Source organism: Palaemon carinicauda, chromosome 8, assembly GCF_036898095.1.
Source record: "Palaemon carinicauda isolate YSFRI2023 chromosome 8, ASM3689809v2, whole genome shotgun sequence".
Lineage (NCBI taxonomy): Eukaryota > Metazoa > Arthropoda > Malacostraca > Decapoda > Palaemonidae > Palaemon > Palaemon carinicauda.
Window position 1 is genome coordinate 77,622,890 of NC_090732.1, and position 15,704 is coordinate 77,638,593.

The following is a 15,704-nucleotide window of genomic DNA, read 5'->3' on the forward strand; positions in this document are numbered from 1 at the left end:
CGCTTCCAAGCTTCCTCCTTTCAATAAGAATAACCCTTGGAGGTTAGCATTGCATGCCCCCTTCTCGGAGGGTATGCTATCAATCGAAGGTTTCGGTACCCGACCTCTTACGGATTATGAATTCTACCCACCGGGTCTTGAATTCCCCTTCCCCGGCTACGCTCGCCTCACGGAAGAGGCTCTGATTCGTTTAGATAAGGTCCCAAAGGAAACTGTTATTTTTCCTAAAGAACAGGCACAGTCTGTCTTGGTCCGCGTGTTCAATGAGTGGGACTGCTTGAACACAATGATTACGGCCTACAAAAGTTCGTATACTGTTTGTGGCCGACGACCAGACCCCTACCCCATGTGCGACCAAGATCTTAGAGTCGGTCTTCCAGGCTGTCAAAGACGAGAAGCCTTTACCCCAACTCAGGGAGACCGACTTAACCTCCCTTCTCTTTCCGGGAGACAGTGAATGTTGGCGGAACGCCCCAGCTACCTTTTCGGTAGGTAAGTTGAGCCCGGACTGTGCCTCGACGCAGTTCAGCGAACGGCTTCCCAGACTCCCGGAGTCTCTTCTTAAATTGGAATTTGAGTCGAGGTGCAGATTCGGCAGGTCTCTTAATTCGGTTGCCCTTTCCGAATTGACCGTCGCCACTTACAATGAGGAGGACCTCCTTAAGGTCCTCACTAAGTCACTACTGCAAAACTTTATGGCTGACGCCTATGATTTTGCAAACGCCAAGACCCGTTGTCGACGACACGTCCTCTCTGAAGCCACCATTAGGCACGAACCTAATAGGCTCATCAAAGCTCCAGTCTGGGGCCCGGATCTTTTCCCAGAGGATTTAGTTAACTCGGTCCTCAGCGAGGCAGCTAGAGCCAACCAAAACCTCAAGGTTAGATGGGGCCTCGTTTCAAAGAGGAAATATGAGCCTACTGGTACCCCAATTCGAGGTAGGAAGAGATTGAGGCCTTTCCAATCTTCCCAATTCAGGGTTCAACCGGTCTCAGTCCAACTGGCTCCTCAAGGTCCCCAGCCTTCTACCTCAAAGGGCCAACAGCAAGAACAATACGTCCTGGTCCCTCAGTCTCAGATCGCCTCGACTTCCTTCTCCCCCGCCTTTAACCCCACTTATGAGGCTCAGGGCTCTTTCCGTGGCTACCAGCGTCACAGGGGTTCCAGGGGTGCCTTTCGTGCCCGAGGTAGCGAAAGGGGTTACCACCGAGGCAAGTCTTCCCGTGGAAGCAGAGGAGGCAAATCATCCTCCAACCATTGAGAAACCGCAGGTAGGAGGGAGACTGTACATATTTCGAGACCGTTGGAAGTTCAGCGATTGGGCTTCCAGCATTATCTCCAAAGGCCTAGGGTGGAGCTGGACACAGGGACCTCCTCCACCGAACAGCTTTTACCAACTACCAACAGAAGAACTACGTTCCTTCACAAAAGATCTGCAACAAAAGAATGCGATCCAAAGCATACGTCGCTTAAGATTTCAAGGGCGCTTGTTCAGCGTGCCAAAGGAAGGCTCAGACAAACGAAGAGTAATCCTGGACCTGTCTTGTTTTAAATTCCTTCATTCGTTGCGACAAATTCCATATGCTTACCGTCTCGCAGGTGCGGACCTTACTTCCCCGTGGTGGTCTCCATCGATCTTACCGATGCCTACTATTACGTTCCAATAGCAAGGATTTTCGTCCTTTTCTGGGCTTCAAGCTAGGCAAACAAGCCTATGCATTCAAAGTCATGCCATTTGGGCTCAACATAGCACCCAGAATCTTCACCAAACTAGCAGAGACAGTAATTCAAGAGCTTCGAACTCAGGGGATACAGGTAGTGGCCTATCTAGACGATTGGCTAATCTGGTCAGACAATGCCCAGAATAGCCGCATAGAAACGAACAAAGTCCTCACCTTCCTTCGACAACTGGGATTCCAAGTCAACCTCGAGAAATCCCGCCTGGTCCCGGAGACCAAGTTTCAATGGCTGGGACTTCAATGGGACCTGTGCTCCCATACGCTGTGCCTCCCCAAAGCCAAAAGGAAGGAGATAGCGAGGTATACAAAACAATTTCTCAAGGAGAAGTTGACCTCCAGAAGGAACCAAGAGAGGATCCTAGGTTCCTTACAGTTCGCCTCTGTGACAGACATCGTCCTAAGGTCCAAACTCAAGGATATAAACAGAGTGTGGCGCTCCAGAGCAACCGCAAAACGCCGAGACAGACGTGCTCGCCTTCCCCCAATCCTGAGAAAAAGTCTGCAGCCTTGGACAAAGATCAAGAATCTTTCCAAGTCGGTTCCTTTACAACATCCGGTCCCGGGACTCGTCGTTCACACAGACGCCTCCTTAACAGGGAGGGGAGGTTACTCCCAACACAAGAAAGTCCAAGGGTTATGGTCACCGGTCTTCCAACAAATGCACATCAAGGTCCTAGAGGCCATGGCAGTCTTCCTCACTTTAAAACGTCTCAATCCAGCCAGGAATCTCCATATCAGACTGGTTCTCGACAGTGCAGTCATAGTTCACTGCCTCAACAGAGGAGGCTCCAGATCAGCCCAAATAAACCACATCAGGTTGAAGATTTTCTCCATGGCGGCAATGCACAAGTGGCACCTGTCAGCAGTCCATCTAGCAGGAGTCCGGAATGTGGTAGCGGACTCACTTTCCCGGACGACTCCGCTAGAGTCGGAATGGTCACTAGACAATCGATCTTTCCAGTGGATACTATCTCAAGTCCCGGGTCTCCAGGTGGATCTGTTTGCGACGGAATCCAATCGCAAACTAGATTGTTACGTAGCCCCCAACCTGGACCCTCAGGCCTATGCCACGGACTCTGATTCTAGATTGGAATACCTGGAAGACGATTTATCTGTTTCCTCCGGTGAATCTCCGGCTGAAAGTTCTGCACAAACTCAGATCCTTCAAAGGTCAATTGGCTCTCGTAGCCCCCAACTGGCCCAAAAGCAATTGGTTCCCCTTGTTGCTAGAACTAGGTCTCCGCCCCCAGCGGATTCCCAATCCGGTGCTAACACAGACAGTACAAACTCGCAATGGGTTCGCTTCCTCAAGGATACTGAATGCCTTAACTTTATGGACTTCATGAAGTTTGCAGCCCAACGAGGTGCAAACATCGATCCTTTGAATACTATTTTCCTGGAATCTGACAAAAGGGAATCTACTCTCCGTCAATATGACTCAGCTGTCAAGAAATTAGCTAAGTTCTTGAAGGATTCCCAAGTTGAGAAAATGACAATGAACCTAACTGTGACATTCTTCAGAAATCTCTTCGAATCAGGCCTGGCAGCCAATACCATTACTACAATCAAGTCAGCCTTGAAAAAGATCTTCCATATTGGTTTTGACATTGATTTAACGGATTCATATTTCTCATCCATTCTGAGAGCTTGTGCCAGACTAAAACCTTCAACTCGCCCTAGCGCAGTGGAACGTTCTTAAGCTAGCCTCTGACACCCCAAATGAATCCTGTAACTATATGGTATTATTAAGAAAGTCACTTTTTCTTTTGAGCCTCGCCTCTGGCTCCAGAATCTAAGAATTGTCAGCCTTATCTAGAGACCCAGGTCATATAGAGTTTCTCTCTTCGGGTGAGGTTCTTCTCTCTCCTAACAAAGTTTTCCTGGTTAAAAATGAGGACCCCCAAAACAGGTGGTCTCCCTGGAAGATTGTTCCACTTCCTCGGGATCCATCTCTGTGTCCAGTTACCACCCTGAAATCCTACTTAAGTAGAACTTCCACTACAACCACAGGGCCCTTATTTATTAGAGAACACAGAGGAACTATTACCTTTAAGGGAATCAGGCAACAAATTCTTTATTTTATTAAACAAGCTAATCCTGAATCATTCCCACATGTCCATGATATTCGAGATGTGGCTACCTCAATTAATTTTTTCCACCATATGAAATTTGATGAGCTCTCAAAATATACGGGTTGGAAGTCCCCTAAAGTTTTCAAGCACCACTACCTAAAACATTTAGAAGCTCTTAGATTTGCCACAGTAGCTGCAGGGAATATAGTTCCTCCTGAAGGTACTGAGTCCTAATCACAACGTCCTGCTCTGTCCTCTTTCCCTCCTGCCTGGCTTACCTGTTGTTCCTACCTGTTTTGTTTACCATGATGTATTACTTTATTATTCAATTGATCAATTTCACGAATTGTTTTGATTTCACTTGTTCTTGAAATCCCCGAGCTGATTTTCTTTTGTTATGTTAAATATTTGTTATGGGTTTTCTTTCGCTTGGTTCTCTCTATCTTCCCCTGGTGGGATTTTGTACTTATACCTATGATTGAATGTTTAACTTTGTATTTTGATTACCAAACTGGATTACTACTATTCATATCTGTTGACTTTTACCTACGGGTTTCATTATTGATTGTTTACCATGTCTAATTATCACTGTCATTTACATGATCTATTTTACGGGTTTCCACATCCCTCCTTTTTTATATTAAAACTCATCAGCTATGTTATTTTGGTGTTATTCCCTTCAGGTAGTTAGCCATATTGGGTCCCCATTCTCTCGTATGATTTCACTGGGCGGCACGGGTCGGAGCCCAGAAAAGGGATTTTGACGTAGGAAAAATCTATTTCTGGGCGAGAGACCCGTGCCGCCCAGTGAACCCACCCGTCCCTCCCTAATTGGGCCCCAATCTGGGGTGCTATAAGGAGTGACGTCACTGGCGTGGGATTACTAGTAGTAGTAGGATGTTGAACGGCACCTCGCTGTTTGGGGATATTGACAGGAGATATCTAAATGGTGCGAGGCCTCTGGTTGTGATTTATTCACCATTTAATAAATTAACCGTTGGTAATCTGTAAAAGAAGTTTATAACTAGAGCAAATAGTAAAAATGCAGTAATAAAAATGTGGAACCTTACCTTTACAGGAAGGCGATGTCCGAGAGCGAAGTGCGGGGCGGTAGAGGAGGATGACAAATGACGGAAAACGTTAACAAGTGGCAGAAAAGGTAAACACTTGACTACAAAAAACAGATTTATAAATGACAGAAAGCATTAACACTTAATTTTAGGAAACGCTTTCACAAATGGCAGGAAATATTAACACTTAACTTTACAATAAACTTGAATTAAAATTTATTTCAATTTTATTTTTATTTTTTGCCTTTTCTGTTTTTTTTCCTTTTTACTTCATGTTTTGTATTTAAAAAATTTAATTACACTACGTATTTTCTTCATCACTGACATTTTTCTTTCTTTTTTTATCTGGCACTTGGTCTGCTTTTACCGAATGCCTCTTGTTAAAACAATCATCCAAAGAAGCTTGTTTCTGCCTGCTTCTTAAAATTTTCCTGAAAGGACTTGGGCAAACTTCATTATAGTTCTTAAGCACACGACCTGTGAGAATTTTTTCTGGGTGTCTCTTTTCTACCAGAGCCACCATCTTAAAGTAGCCATCTAGATACTCCTTAATTTCTGCCATTGTCAGTGGGTCATCCTCCTCCTCCCCGCTGTACTCTTCCCGAACGATGTTCACTCGTAAGGCCTCCAACTCCTTCAGGTCATCCGTCTTAAGTTCCTCTTGGTACTCCTCGATAAGCTCATCAATGTCAGCCTCATTAACTTCCAGACCCATGGACGTCCCAAGTGTAACGATCTCGGCAACTTCAGATTGAGCAACAGGTTCAGGATCGTCAACATTTTCAGAATCAGCTTCAGCTTGATCTGCATGGAAGGCTTCAAAATCTCGGGCAGAGATGGCACCAGGCCACAGCTTCTTCCACGCAGAGTTCAAGGTGCTCCTCGAAACCTCCTGCCAAGCTTGATTAATGATTTTGAGGCATATGACAATATCAAAAAGCTCCTTCAAAATTGACGAAGGGTGAGGCTTGTGCTCTCAATGATTTCGAAACATCTCTTGAAGAGATATTTCGTATAAAGCCTCAAACTTTGAAAGCACTTGCTGGTTCATGGGCTGGAGGAGATAGGTGGTGTTCGGTGGAAGAAAGAGAACCTTGATGAAGGAATACTCTGGTACGATATCTTCCTCGAGGGCAGGAGGGTGAGCAGGGACATTGTCCAGCACCAGCAGGCATTTCATAGGGAGGCACCTCTCTTCCAAATACTTTTTCACAATCAGGCTGAAACAAATATTTACCCACCAGGTCAACAATTGTCTTATTACCCAGGTTTTTCCATTAGCCCTCCACAACACATAAAGATTTTCCTTAGTGACTTTGTGAGTCTTGAAGGCTCGAAGAGTATCGGAGTGATACATCAGCAGGGGTTTCACCTTGCAATCCCCACTGGCATTTCCACAGAGTGCAAGAGTAAGTCTGTCCTTCATAGGCTTATACCCGGGTAGCCTCTTTTCTTGTCATGATGTACGTTCGATGAGGCATTTTTTAAAAAAAAAAAAGCCCAATCTCGTTGCAATTGAAGACTTGCTGAGGACTGTAGCCTTCCCGGACAGTCAACTCATCGAACGTCTTAACAAAGGCTTCGGCAACTTTCGTTTCTGAGCTTGCAGCCTCCCAATGATGCACCACAGAATGAATACCTGAGCGTCTCTTGAATTTTTCAAACCACCCACGAGAATCCTTGAAATTTGGGGGTGCCTCCTTCGATGTTCCTTCTCCTGCGTCGGCTTCAGCCTGAGCATGCACGAGAGCACCGAAAATGGCACTGGCCTTCTGGCAGACTATCGCTTCGGTGATAGTGTCTTCAGCCATTTCTTTGTCCTTTATCCAGACAAGCAGCAGTCTCTCCATCTCATCGTGGATGTGGCTCCTCTTGGTGGAGAAAACAGTCATGCCCTTAGAAGGTGTTGTTGCTTGGATAGCTTCCTTCTGCTTCAGGATCGTTTCTATTGCAGACGGATTTCGGCCATATTCCTTCGCGATCACACTTAACCGCATGCCAGCCTCGTAATTCTTGATTATTTTCATCTTCATCTCCATGGAAAGCATCATCCTCTTCTTTCCCTGGACATGGGTGACTTTTTTGGGACCCATGGCTAATAATGTAACTCAATATCACAAACGATACAGTACAATTGTTACGAAACTGAAATCAGAAACACTAAGTCAATGCGTACGATACCGTTCCCGAAACAAAAAGACATAGGAACGCCAATGCGTAGATGCAGGATGGGATACAGCACAGTTGATGCTGACCAATAGGAGAGCAGGATCTTATGGTGGTAACTTTAATTTTGTCTTCACATACACCGAGCAGTCTGGCATATTCTTTACAGATTTTCCACTGTCCTCATACACCTGACAACACTGAGATTACTAAACAATTCTTCTTCACCCAAGGGACTAACTACTACACTGTAATAATTCAGTGGCTACTTTCCTCTTGGTAAGGGTAGAAGAGACTCTTTAACTATGGTAAGCAGCTCTTTTAGGAGACGGACACTCCAAAATCAAACCACTGTCTCTTGGGTTAGAGTTCTCTTGCTTGAGGGTACACTCGGGCACACTATTCTATCTAATTCCTCTTCCTCTTTTTTTGTTAAGTTTTTATAGTTTCTATTGGAAATATTTATCATAATGTCGTTATTGTTCTTAAAATATTTAATTTTTCCTTGTTTCCTTTCCTCACCGGGCTATTTTCCTTGTTGGGGCCCCTGGGCTTATAGCATCCTGCTTTTCCAGCTAGGGTTGTAGCTTAGCAAGTAATAATGATAATAATAGGGAGATAACCAATGGGAGCAAAGGAGTATGGTAGTGAGTTTACGGGCTAGTAGCACGCAAATTTTAAAATCAGTCTCGGACACGGTCGGGCTCTCGCACCGTACCCCCTTTCGTTGTCCGAAACATTTTTGGTGATGAGTCGTGAAATTCTTCGCATCTCGTTTCGCAGAGTGAAAATTCCGTAAGCAGATTCTTTCGTGTCAAGAGGTTTGACTATATTTAGCTACTTACTATAGTTATTATTGTTAACATGACCATATTAAAAATCATAACCCTCACTTTGTAACTTGGCTTCAACCTTAAATTATCCAATATAAGACTAAATCATACAGTAAATCACTCAATAAGTCATAATAAAGTAAAAAATTTCTTACTGTATGTACAAAGAAAGTTTTGAAGTTCTTGGCTTCAGGAGTTATAGCAGGGCACCATGGTATTTGACCCTTTAATACCATATTTACAGGATCTACATAGTAGAGATGTGGTCCAGTAGTTAAAAGAAACATTCTTCGTCTTGGAAAGAGTCCCTGAAAGGTTTAAAACACAATGCTGTGTATGAAAACACACAAATGCATACAAAATAGGTTTATAACTAATATAAAATATTCATAGTAGTTACTGGCTTGAAAATATATTTCCAAGTAGTCATTTCATTTTATAAAAAAACAGTCATTCCTCATTATCTACAAATCCACATATGACCAAACATTGCATTCATAAGAAAAAAATACATAATTTTTTTCCTTAGAGATAGCCCTTAACTCAAAGGCATATCTTTTATATGATAGGCCTTCAGCTAGGATGTCTGGTTAAAGTATAATAATAATAATGATGATAATAAAGGAATTTTAACAAAGTAAAAACTTATTTTTGGGGAGGTGCAGTGTGGTTCCCAAGGATGTTCTCGTTAAAGGCAAGGAGAAAATTCAATAGGACATGCATTATCAAAGAAATATTGTCTTCCCTGCTCCATAACCAGTGTATAAGGTATACGAGTGAGTGCCACTAGGTGTAGACATATTTTGCGCAGAGCTCCATTCAACACTTGCCCTGAGGCATTTTTTAACTTTTGTCTCTCGCTTGGAATAGCACTGAAAAGATATTAGTTAATCTTTTGGAAAGACCACAGTGAGAAGAAACAGTACACCATGTCTGCCCCTAACATGGTCTGTCTCATATGTGAAACCATGGAGGGAGAAAGGAAAAAATGGATAGGATGTGATTGCAATAGATTCTATCACCAGAAGTGTGGTATACAGTGACAGGCATCACTGATAGTGAAGTAAGAAATCCAAAATGGTTATGCCCACACTGCATAGATGAAGTCAGAACAGCCAAGTTATATATAATAAAATTGAAGGAAGATCTGAGTATAAGAGAAGAGGCTTTGAGCAAACAAGATGCAAGAGTTACTGAAATGGAAAAGAAAGTTGCGAACCTCAGTGTGCAAGCAGAAAATTCCACCCAGACAACAGACCTCACTAAGAAAGTTGATAATCTTGCTATGAATATGGAATCAATTAAGGCAACATTTCAAAATAAGAGAAAATGACACGCTGACAAAGTTAAGGAAAAAATCTGCTGGTAATTAAATCAACAAATACAACTAAAATTACTGAGAGATAACACGAGGTCAAACAGGCACTTAAAGACATTCCAATACTTAACCCGAGGTCAGCTTCAAATGGAAATGTTATTGTAAACTTTGCTAACAAAACAATCAGAGAAGCAGCAAACAAAATTCAGACATTAGTTGCCGATACTGAAACGAGAAAAATCATAAAACTAAATCCAAAATTATATGCGATGTGTACAATGATGAAGATGTAGTAAATGCCTTGATTCAAAGAAATCATTACCTAGACCAAATTAAAAACATAGAAGAGAAAATAAGTGTGGTACTGAAGAATAATGCTGCAGGAGGGACTACCTACTATGTGTTGAAATGTGATCCTGAAGTTCGAAAGGCTATTCACGATAATGATGACAAAGTTATGTTGCTATGGGGTACTTATTACATACGTGATAGGTACCATGTGATCACCTGCTACCACTGTTAGAAGTATGGATATCTTGAAAAAGATTGCAAATTTGAAAACTGATGATAACGTCTGTGGGAAACGTTCAGAAAAACACTCCACCAAGAAGTGCAACTTGCAAATGCCAAAGTGTTAACTGCACAAAGTTACACAAACCAAAAGACCACATAGTAAACTCAGGAAATTGCAAAACTTTTAACTTGGAATTGGAAAGACTAGAATAAAATAGTGATCATGAATACTAGGGATGTTAAAAACTGTGGCTACATAAATACAGTATACAATCTGTAGGTAATAAAACTATTCAAATTCAGGAATGGATAAACAAGAAATAATTGCACATACTAGCATTATCTGAAACATGGTTAAATAACTTTGACAAGGCTAAGATCACTGAAATGACCTCCCCACACACATTTTTTCACATTCCGAGAGATAGTAGATCTGGTTGGGGTGTCGAACTCTTTATTCACAAAGGTTACTCAAATCTCAAAATGTTAAAAAGAACAAATGTAACAAGCCTTGAATATATATAAATAAACTTCACACAAAGAAAAAAAAATATCCACTATAATAGTCTACAAACCTCCAAGAACAAATACTAGTATCTTTGAAGAATTCTGTGCACTCATTGAGATGATTATCATGGAGAAAAATTAATTTGTTATTCGTGGAGACTTCAATCATTGGATGGACGACACATCAAATCTTGATGCTTTGGCATTTTGGTGAGTTATTGGAATCATATCAATTGGTGAATAATGTTGACTGTGCAACTACTTTTATCTGATATAAATGTAGAAGAGAAATGTACTATCTCCCCAGTGCACAAACTTATTATGTTTAGTCTACCTCAACAGAAACATGCTGTAGTAAAGAAAATAAATTTTAGGCATAGATCAAATTTTTCTCCTACTGTATTTATTGAAGAAGTTACAAAGAAAATAAATGCTATCAACATTCCCTGCGATCATGATAACCAACGTTTGTTGGGAGCTGTGTGTGCTAACTGCCTTACGGTCACTTAGAGTGAGTAAAAGTGAATATGATACTATGTGTCCACTGATAGAAAAGACCAATCTCCTTGGTTTGATGGAGAGACTTTAGTGAAAAAGGGGAAAAAAAGATGTAAAGAAAGAACGTGGAATCGTTTAAAAATTGAAAGCACATGGTTAGAATACATAACTGCAATGTGTCATCACACCTACCTATTAAGAAGGAAAAAATTGAATACTATAAGAGAAAGATCCGCGAAGCAGCAACAGACATAAATAAGTTGTCGTCTCCAAAATGGTATAATGGGAAATGTAAATGAAAAAAAAAGCTACCTGATGGGTACAGTGACCAGGAACTAGCAAATAATTTTCTAGAATTCTTTAAAAACGAAATTGCAAATATAACCAGGTCTTTAGTAAATATTCAACATCAGATTAATGATACACCAGACACACCGATAAAATTAAAGAGATTTAACAATATAACACAAGACGATATCACCAAGATTATCATGAAAGCAAAGAAAACCAACTACGTGATTGATTCTATGCCAATATCTAAAGTAATTGGAGAAAAATCTTTTCTAGTCAAGCCAAAATAATTATGAGATTAGCAAATGACTACAGCCACAGAGGTTCTGAAAAGTACTCTGGATTACCGGGAATCAAGTTCATATAGACCTATTTCGAATCTATACTTTGTTTCAAAAGTGCTAGAATACATAATTCTTGAACAACTAGTCAGTCACTTATATGTAATAGAGGATTTGCCAGACAACCAGTTTGTTTCCAGAAAACTATACTCTAATGAGACAGCCATCTGTTCTGTTGTAAATGATAAACTGGAAATAATGGTTGAAAATAAATGTGGTACAGTATTTCAATATTACTTGATCCTAGTCCTGCTTTCGATACAGTTGTGCACGAACTGCTAATAAATGATCTACGGTCCATTGGCGTTGAAGATCAAGCTTTTGAATACCTGAAAGACTACTTGGTTGGCAGAAATTACTGTGCGTAAATTGGAAACTCTCATTTATCGTAAGAACCTTTAAACAGAGGGGTACCTCAAGGAAGTGTACTTGGCCTAATCTTATTCTGCATCTATACTATTGGTCTATCAAAAATACTACAAAGGCAAGGTGTGAAGTTCAAACCATTTGCGGATGGTACACAATTTTACTTCTCCATAAATGATATAGACGGCACTACTGAAACTCTAAACCGGCACCTAGATAGTGATAGAGAATGGATGACAACTAAACTACTAAAATAAAATGAGAACAAAACTGAGTTTATGGTGGTGGGAAAGAGAAACAGCGTGAGAAGCTTGTGTCATATCCAAATAAACATAATAATGACTAAGTACTGATATCTTGTAAAGTTTGTGACCTGGCATATTTCTTGACTGCAACTTGTCTCTCAACACTCAAATACATAATGTAGTAAAAACTGATGGTTTTCTGCTGAGAAATATTACTTTTATAAAAAAAAGTACCTTGATGAATATTTTGTAAAGAAACTTGCGATAAACTGTGTAATTACCAGAATTGACTACTGTAACTCCATCTATTATAATCTACCAAAAGTACAAATCAAGAAATTACAAAACATAATAAACAGAGGAGCAAGACTAATACTGTAAAAGGTGTCCCACCAAGAGAAATGATCACTTCTATACTAATTGATTTACATTGGCTGCCGATTAAAGCGAGAATTGAGCTTAAAATATGTACAATAATCCACCAAGCTATCAGAACCGGCTGTCCAAATTATCTAAGAGAATTAATACACATCGTGCAGCCAACAAATCGTCCTGACACGAGAATGATTACAGATGGTTTAAAACTATTAAAACCTAGATACATGTCAACTGTAGGCTCTAGCCTTTAAATATGCCACCCTGAGACTATACAATAAGCTCCCACGAGACATCCAAATAATTGAAAGATATTAAGGATTTCAAGGGGAAACTGAAGACATTCTTATTCAGCGAGTGTTTCGATAGTCATGATCTAATAGTACACGAGTAATACGCATTACGCATTGTGAAATGTTAAATACTCCCGAATGAACATCATAAAACGACTGTGGAGGTCCTGTAGAGAGAAGGGTTCCCCTGTTGTACAGGACCAGATAAGCCGCCCTTAAAGTAAAGTAAGTAAGTATCTATGTATAAAGCCCAGGCTCTAATAGTATAAGGGAGACTCATGGGTTTAGACTATTGAACTTGTTACAACACCTCCAATGCTGAAATGGTCTAACAACAAATGACATGTCATCACTGATAACCAATAATAATACCTTCGTACTTTTTTCTCGGCTAAACTACCATCTTTCATATCTTGAGTAAGAATCACAAGTAAAACTTTCTATTAGGAAAAGGAGGTGGGAGTGGCTTGGGGACCAAACAGCACCACCCCAAAAATAGTATTTTTCAGATTAGGATACTCTCAGAATTCCTGTGCTACCTTGACTAGTACGTCTGGAGGGTCGGATATGACAAATTCGTACATAATATGTATTTTTCCTAACAATACAAACCTTAGCTATTTAATAGGGGTATTACTTTCAGCGTAGCGGAAATGACGAGCCATTAATTTTTAACGAGGGTTAACTACCCACACCGCTAGTTAGCGGGGGTTAGGGAGGGTAGCTTGCTATCGCTCCCCCTCACACACCTGTGATTGAGCTCACTTTCCTTGGAGGTAGGACTTCAAGGGCGATAGGGCTGGCGGGTAAGTTTGCTTAAATAGCTAAGGTTTGTATAGTAAGGAAAAATACGAATTATCTATGAATTTGTCATTTGTTCCGTAACTGGAATACAACCCACGCTATTTAAAAGGGGTGACTCACCCATTAAGAACGGTGGACGTCCCAGCCAATCTGGCTTTTGGCTTTTACCCGAGGGCTCCTTATTTGAGTGTATCAGCACTCAAGAAATAAGGAATCCCTGCGCCTCGCTAAAACCTTGCTACGCAAAGTTTGCAGCCTACGCAAACTGTGTTGAGGTAAGTAGAAGTGTGACTGTCCTAGTAAAGTTATTCCGAGTTCTTTAGTAGGAAAAACTGTGCACTAGGACTTTCCCAATACCACCTCGTCAGGGTATGAGGACGCAAAAGTATTAATCTTAATACTAGGTACACAAGGGAGCATGGTTTACCTGCAGTGGTTTGAGGTCAGCTATGCAGAGAACCCAGGATGCTGCTTTCCCCAAGAGAGGGGAGAATGAAGAAAAGAATAAGGGCCAGTCAAACCTTTTCATTCTTGCGGACTAAAACCGGGTAACAATGCCCTCAACCTTCTGCTACTTGTCCAATAAGGAGCTTGAGGTTTTAAACCAGCTGTTGTGCAGCCACCACAGGACCGATAGAGAACGTATCGAGTCTTCTGTGGGTCATGTCTTGCAGGTAGTGGGATGTGAACGTGGTCTGACGCTTCCACACCCCAGCTTGAAGAACCTGCGTCACTGAATAGTCTCTCTTGATGCCAGGGACGTAGCTATGCCCCTGACATCATGAGCTCTGGGGCGACGTAACGGAGGAGGGTCTGGATTCAGTGCATGGTCTATGACCCTGCGAATCCATGCTGAGATGGTGTTCTTGGTGACCCTCCTCTTGGTCCTTCCTGTGCTGACGAATAGTGCAGGCACAAGAGGACGGGCTGCGGCTGTTCTCTTAAGATACAGCCTCAAACTCCTCACTGGGCATAGTAAGAGATGGTATGGGTCATCTGTTACAGTACGGAGACTAAAAATCCGGAAGGAGTCGAATCGTGGATCAGCTACTTACGGGTTCTGAGTCTTAGCAATAAACTCAGGGAAGAAGCTGAGCGTTACCTCTCCCCATCCCCTTGAATGGGCGATGTCGTTTGAGAGACCATGAAGTTCACTGACTCGCTTGGCCGAAGCCAAAGCTAGCAGGAACACCGTATTCCAAGTTAGGTGGCGATCGGTTGTCTGGCGTAATGGTTCATAGGGAGGTCTCTTAAGAGACCTGAGAACTCAAACCACGTTCCATGGGGGAGGTCTCACTTCTGACTGGGGGCAGGTAAGTTCATAACTCCGAATGAGTAAAGAAAGTTCTAGCGATGAAGAAATGTCCATTCCTTTCAGTCTGAAGGCGAGGCTAAAGGCTGAGCGATAGCCTTCCACTGCCGAGACTGATAGGTGCATTTCTTCACGCAAATACACGAGGAACTCCACTATTGCTGGAATAGTGGCATCGAGTGGAGAGATAACACCAACCACAGAAGACTTTCCACCTTGCCTGGTAGACTGCTGCTGATGACTTACGCAGGTATCCAGCCATCCTAATCGCAACTTGTTGCAAAAATCCTCTCTGAGAGAGGAGATGCTGGATAGTCTCCAGGCGTGAAGTCGTAGCGAAGCTACAGCTTTGTGGAATATGTTGGCATGTGGTTGTTTGAGTAGATAGTGTCGTGGGGGGAGTTTTCTTGGGGGCTCCGTTAGGAGTTGCAGAGGTCCGGAAACCATTCTGCATGATGCCATAGCGGAGCTATGATGGTCATTGAAAGATTGACCGATGTTCTGGTCTTGGTGAGTACCCTTCTCATCAGACAGAACGGGGGAAAGGCGTAAACATCGATGTTGTCCCACCGTTGTGGGAAAGCATCTTGCCAGAGAGCCTTGGGGTCTGGGACAGGGGAACAATACAATGGGAGCCTGAAGTTCAGGGCCGTTGAGAAGAGGTCCACAGTCGGAGAACCCCACAAAGTCAGGACTTTGTAGCTACTAGATGATCTAAAGACCACTCGGTACTCACCATCTGAGATGCTCTGCTCAGGTTGTCGGCGAGCACATTCCTTTTGCCGGGAATGAAGCATGCCAATAGTGGTATCGAGTGGATTTCGGCCCATCTCAGTATCTCTACCGCTACATGGACAGTTGCTGCGAAAAAGTACCTCCTTGCCTGTTGATGTAAGCCACTACTGTGGTGTTGTCGCTCATCACCACCACTGAGTAGCCTGCCAGGAACTGTTCAAGGCC

At 42.2% G+C, this 15,704-nt stretch overlaps 1 protein-coding gene across 2 annotated transcripts in view; it reads right to left on the bottom strand.

The window, feature by feature from the left end:
• Pdk1 (Phosphoinositide-dependent kinase 1) overlaps positions 1–15,704 on the bottom strand; it is a 776,015-nt gene that overhangs the window by 102,588 nt on the left and 657,723 nt on the right. Inside the window, exon 14 of one of the 2 annotated variants that reach the window (XM_068378674.1) lies at positions 8,037–8,189. The exons of the other annotated variant lie outside the window; for it this stretch is intronic. Within the exon in view, the coding sequence (XP_068234775.1) occupies positions 8,037–8,189 (153 nt within the window). The remainder of the gene's footprint in view (positions 1–8,036; positions 8,190–15,704) is intronic. 2 annotated transcript variants of the gene reach the window in all.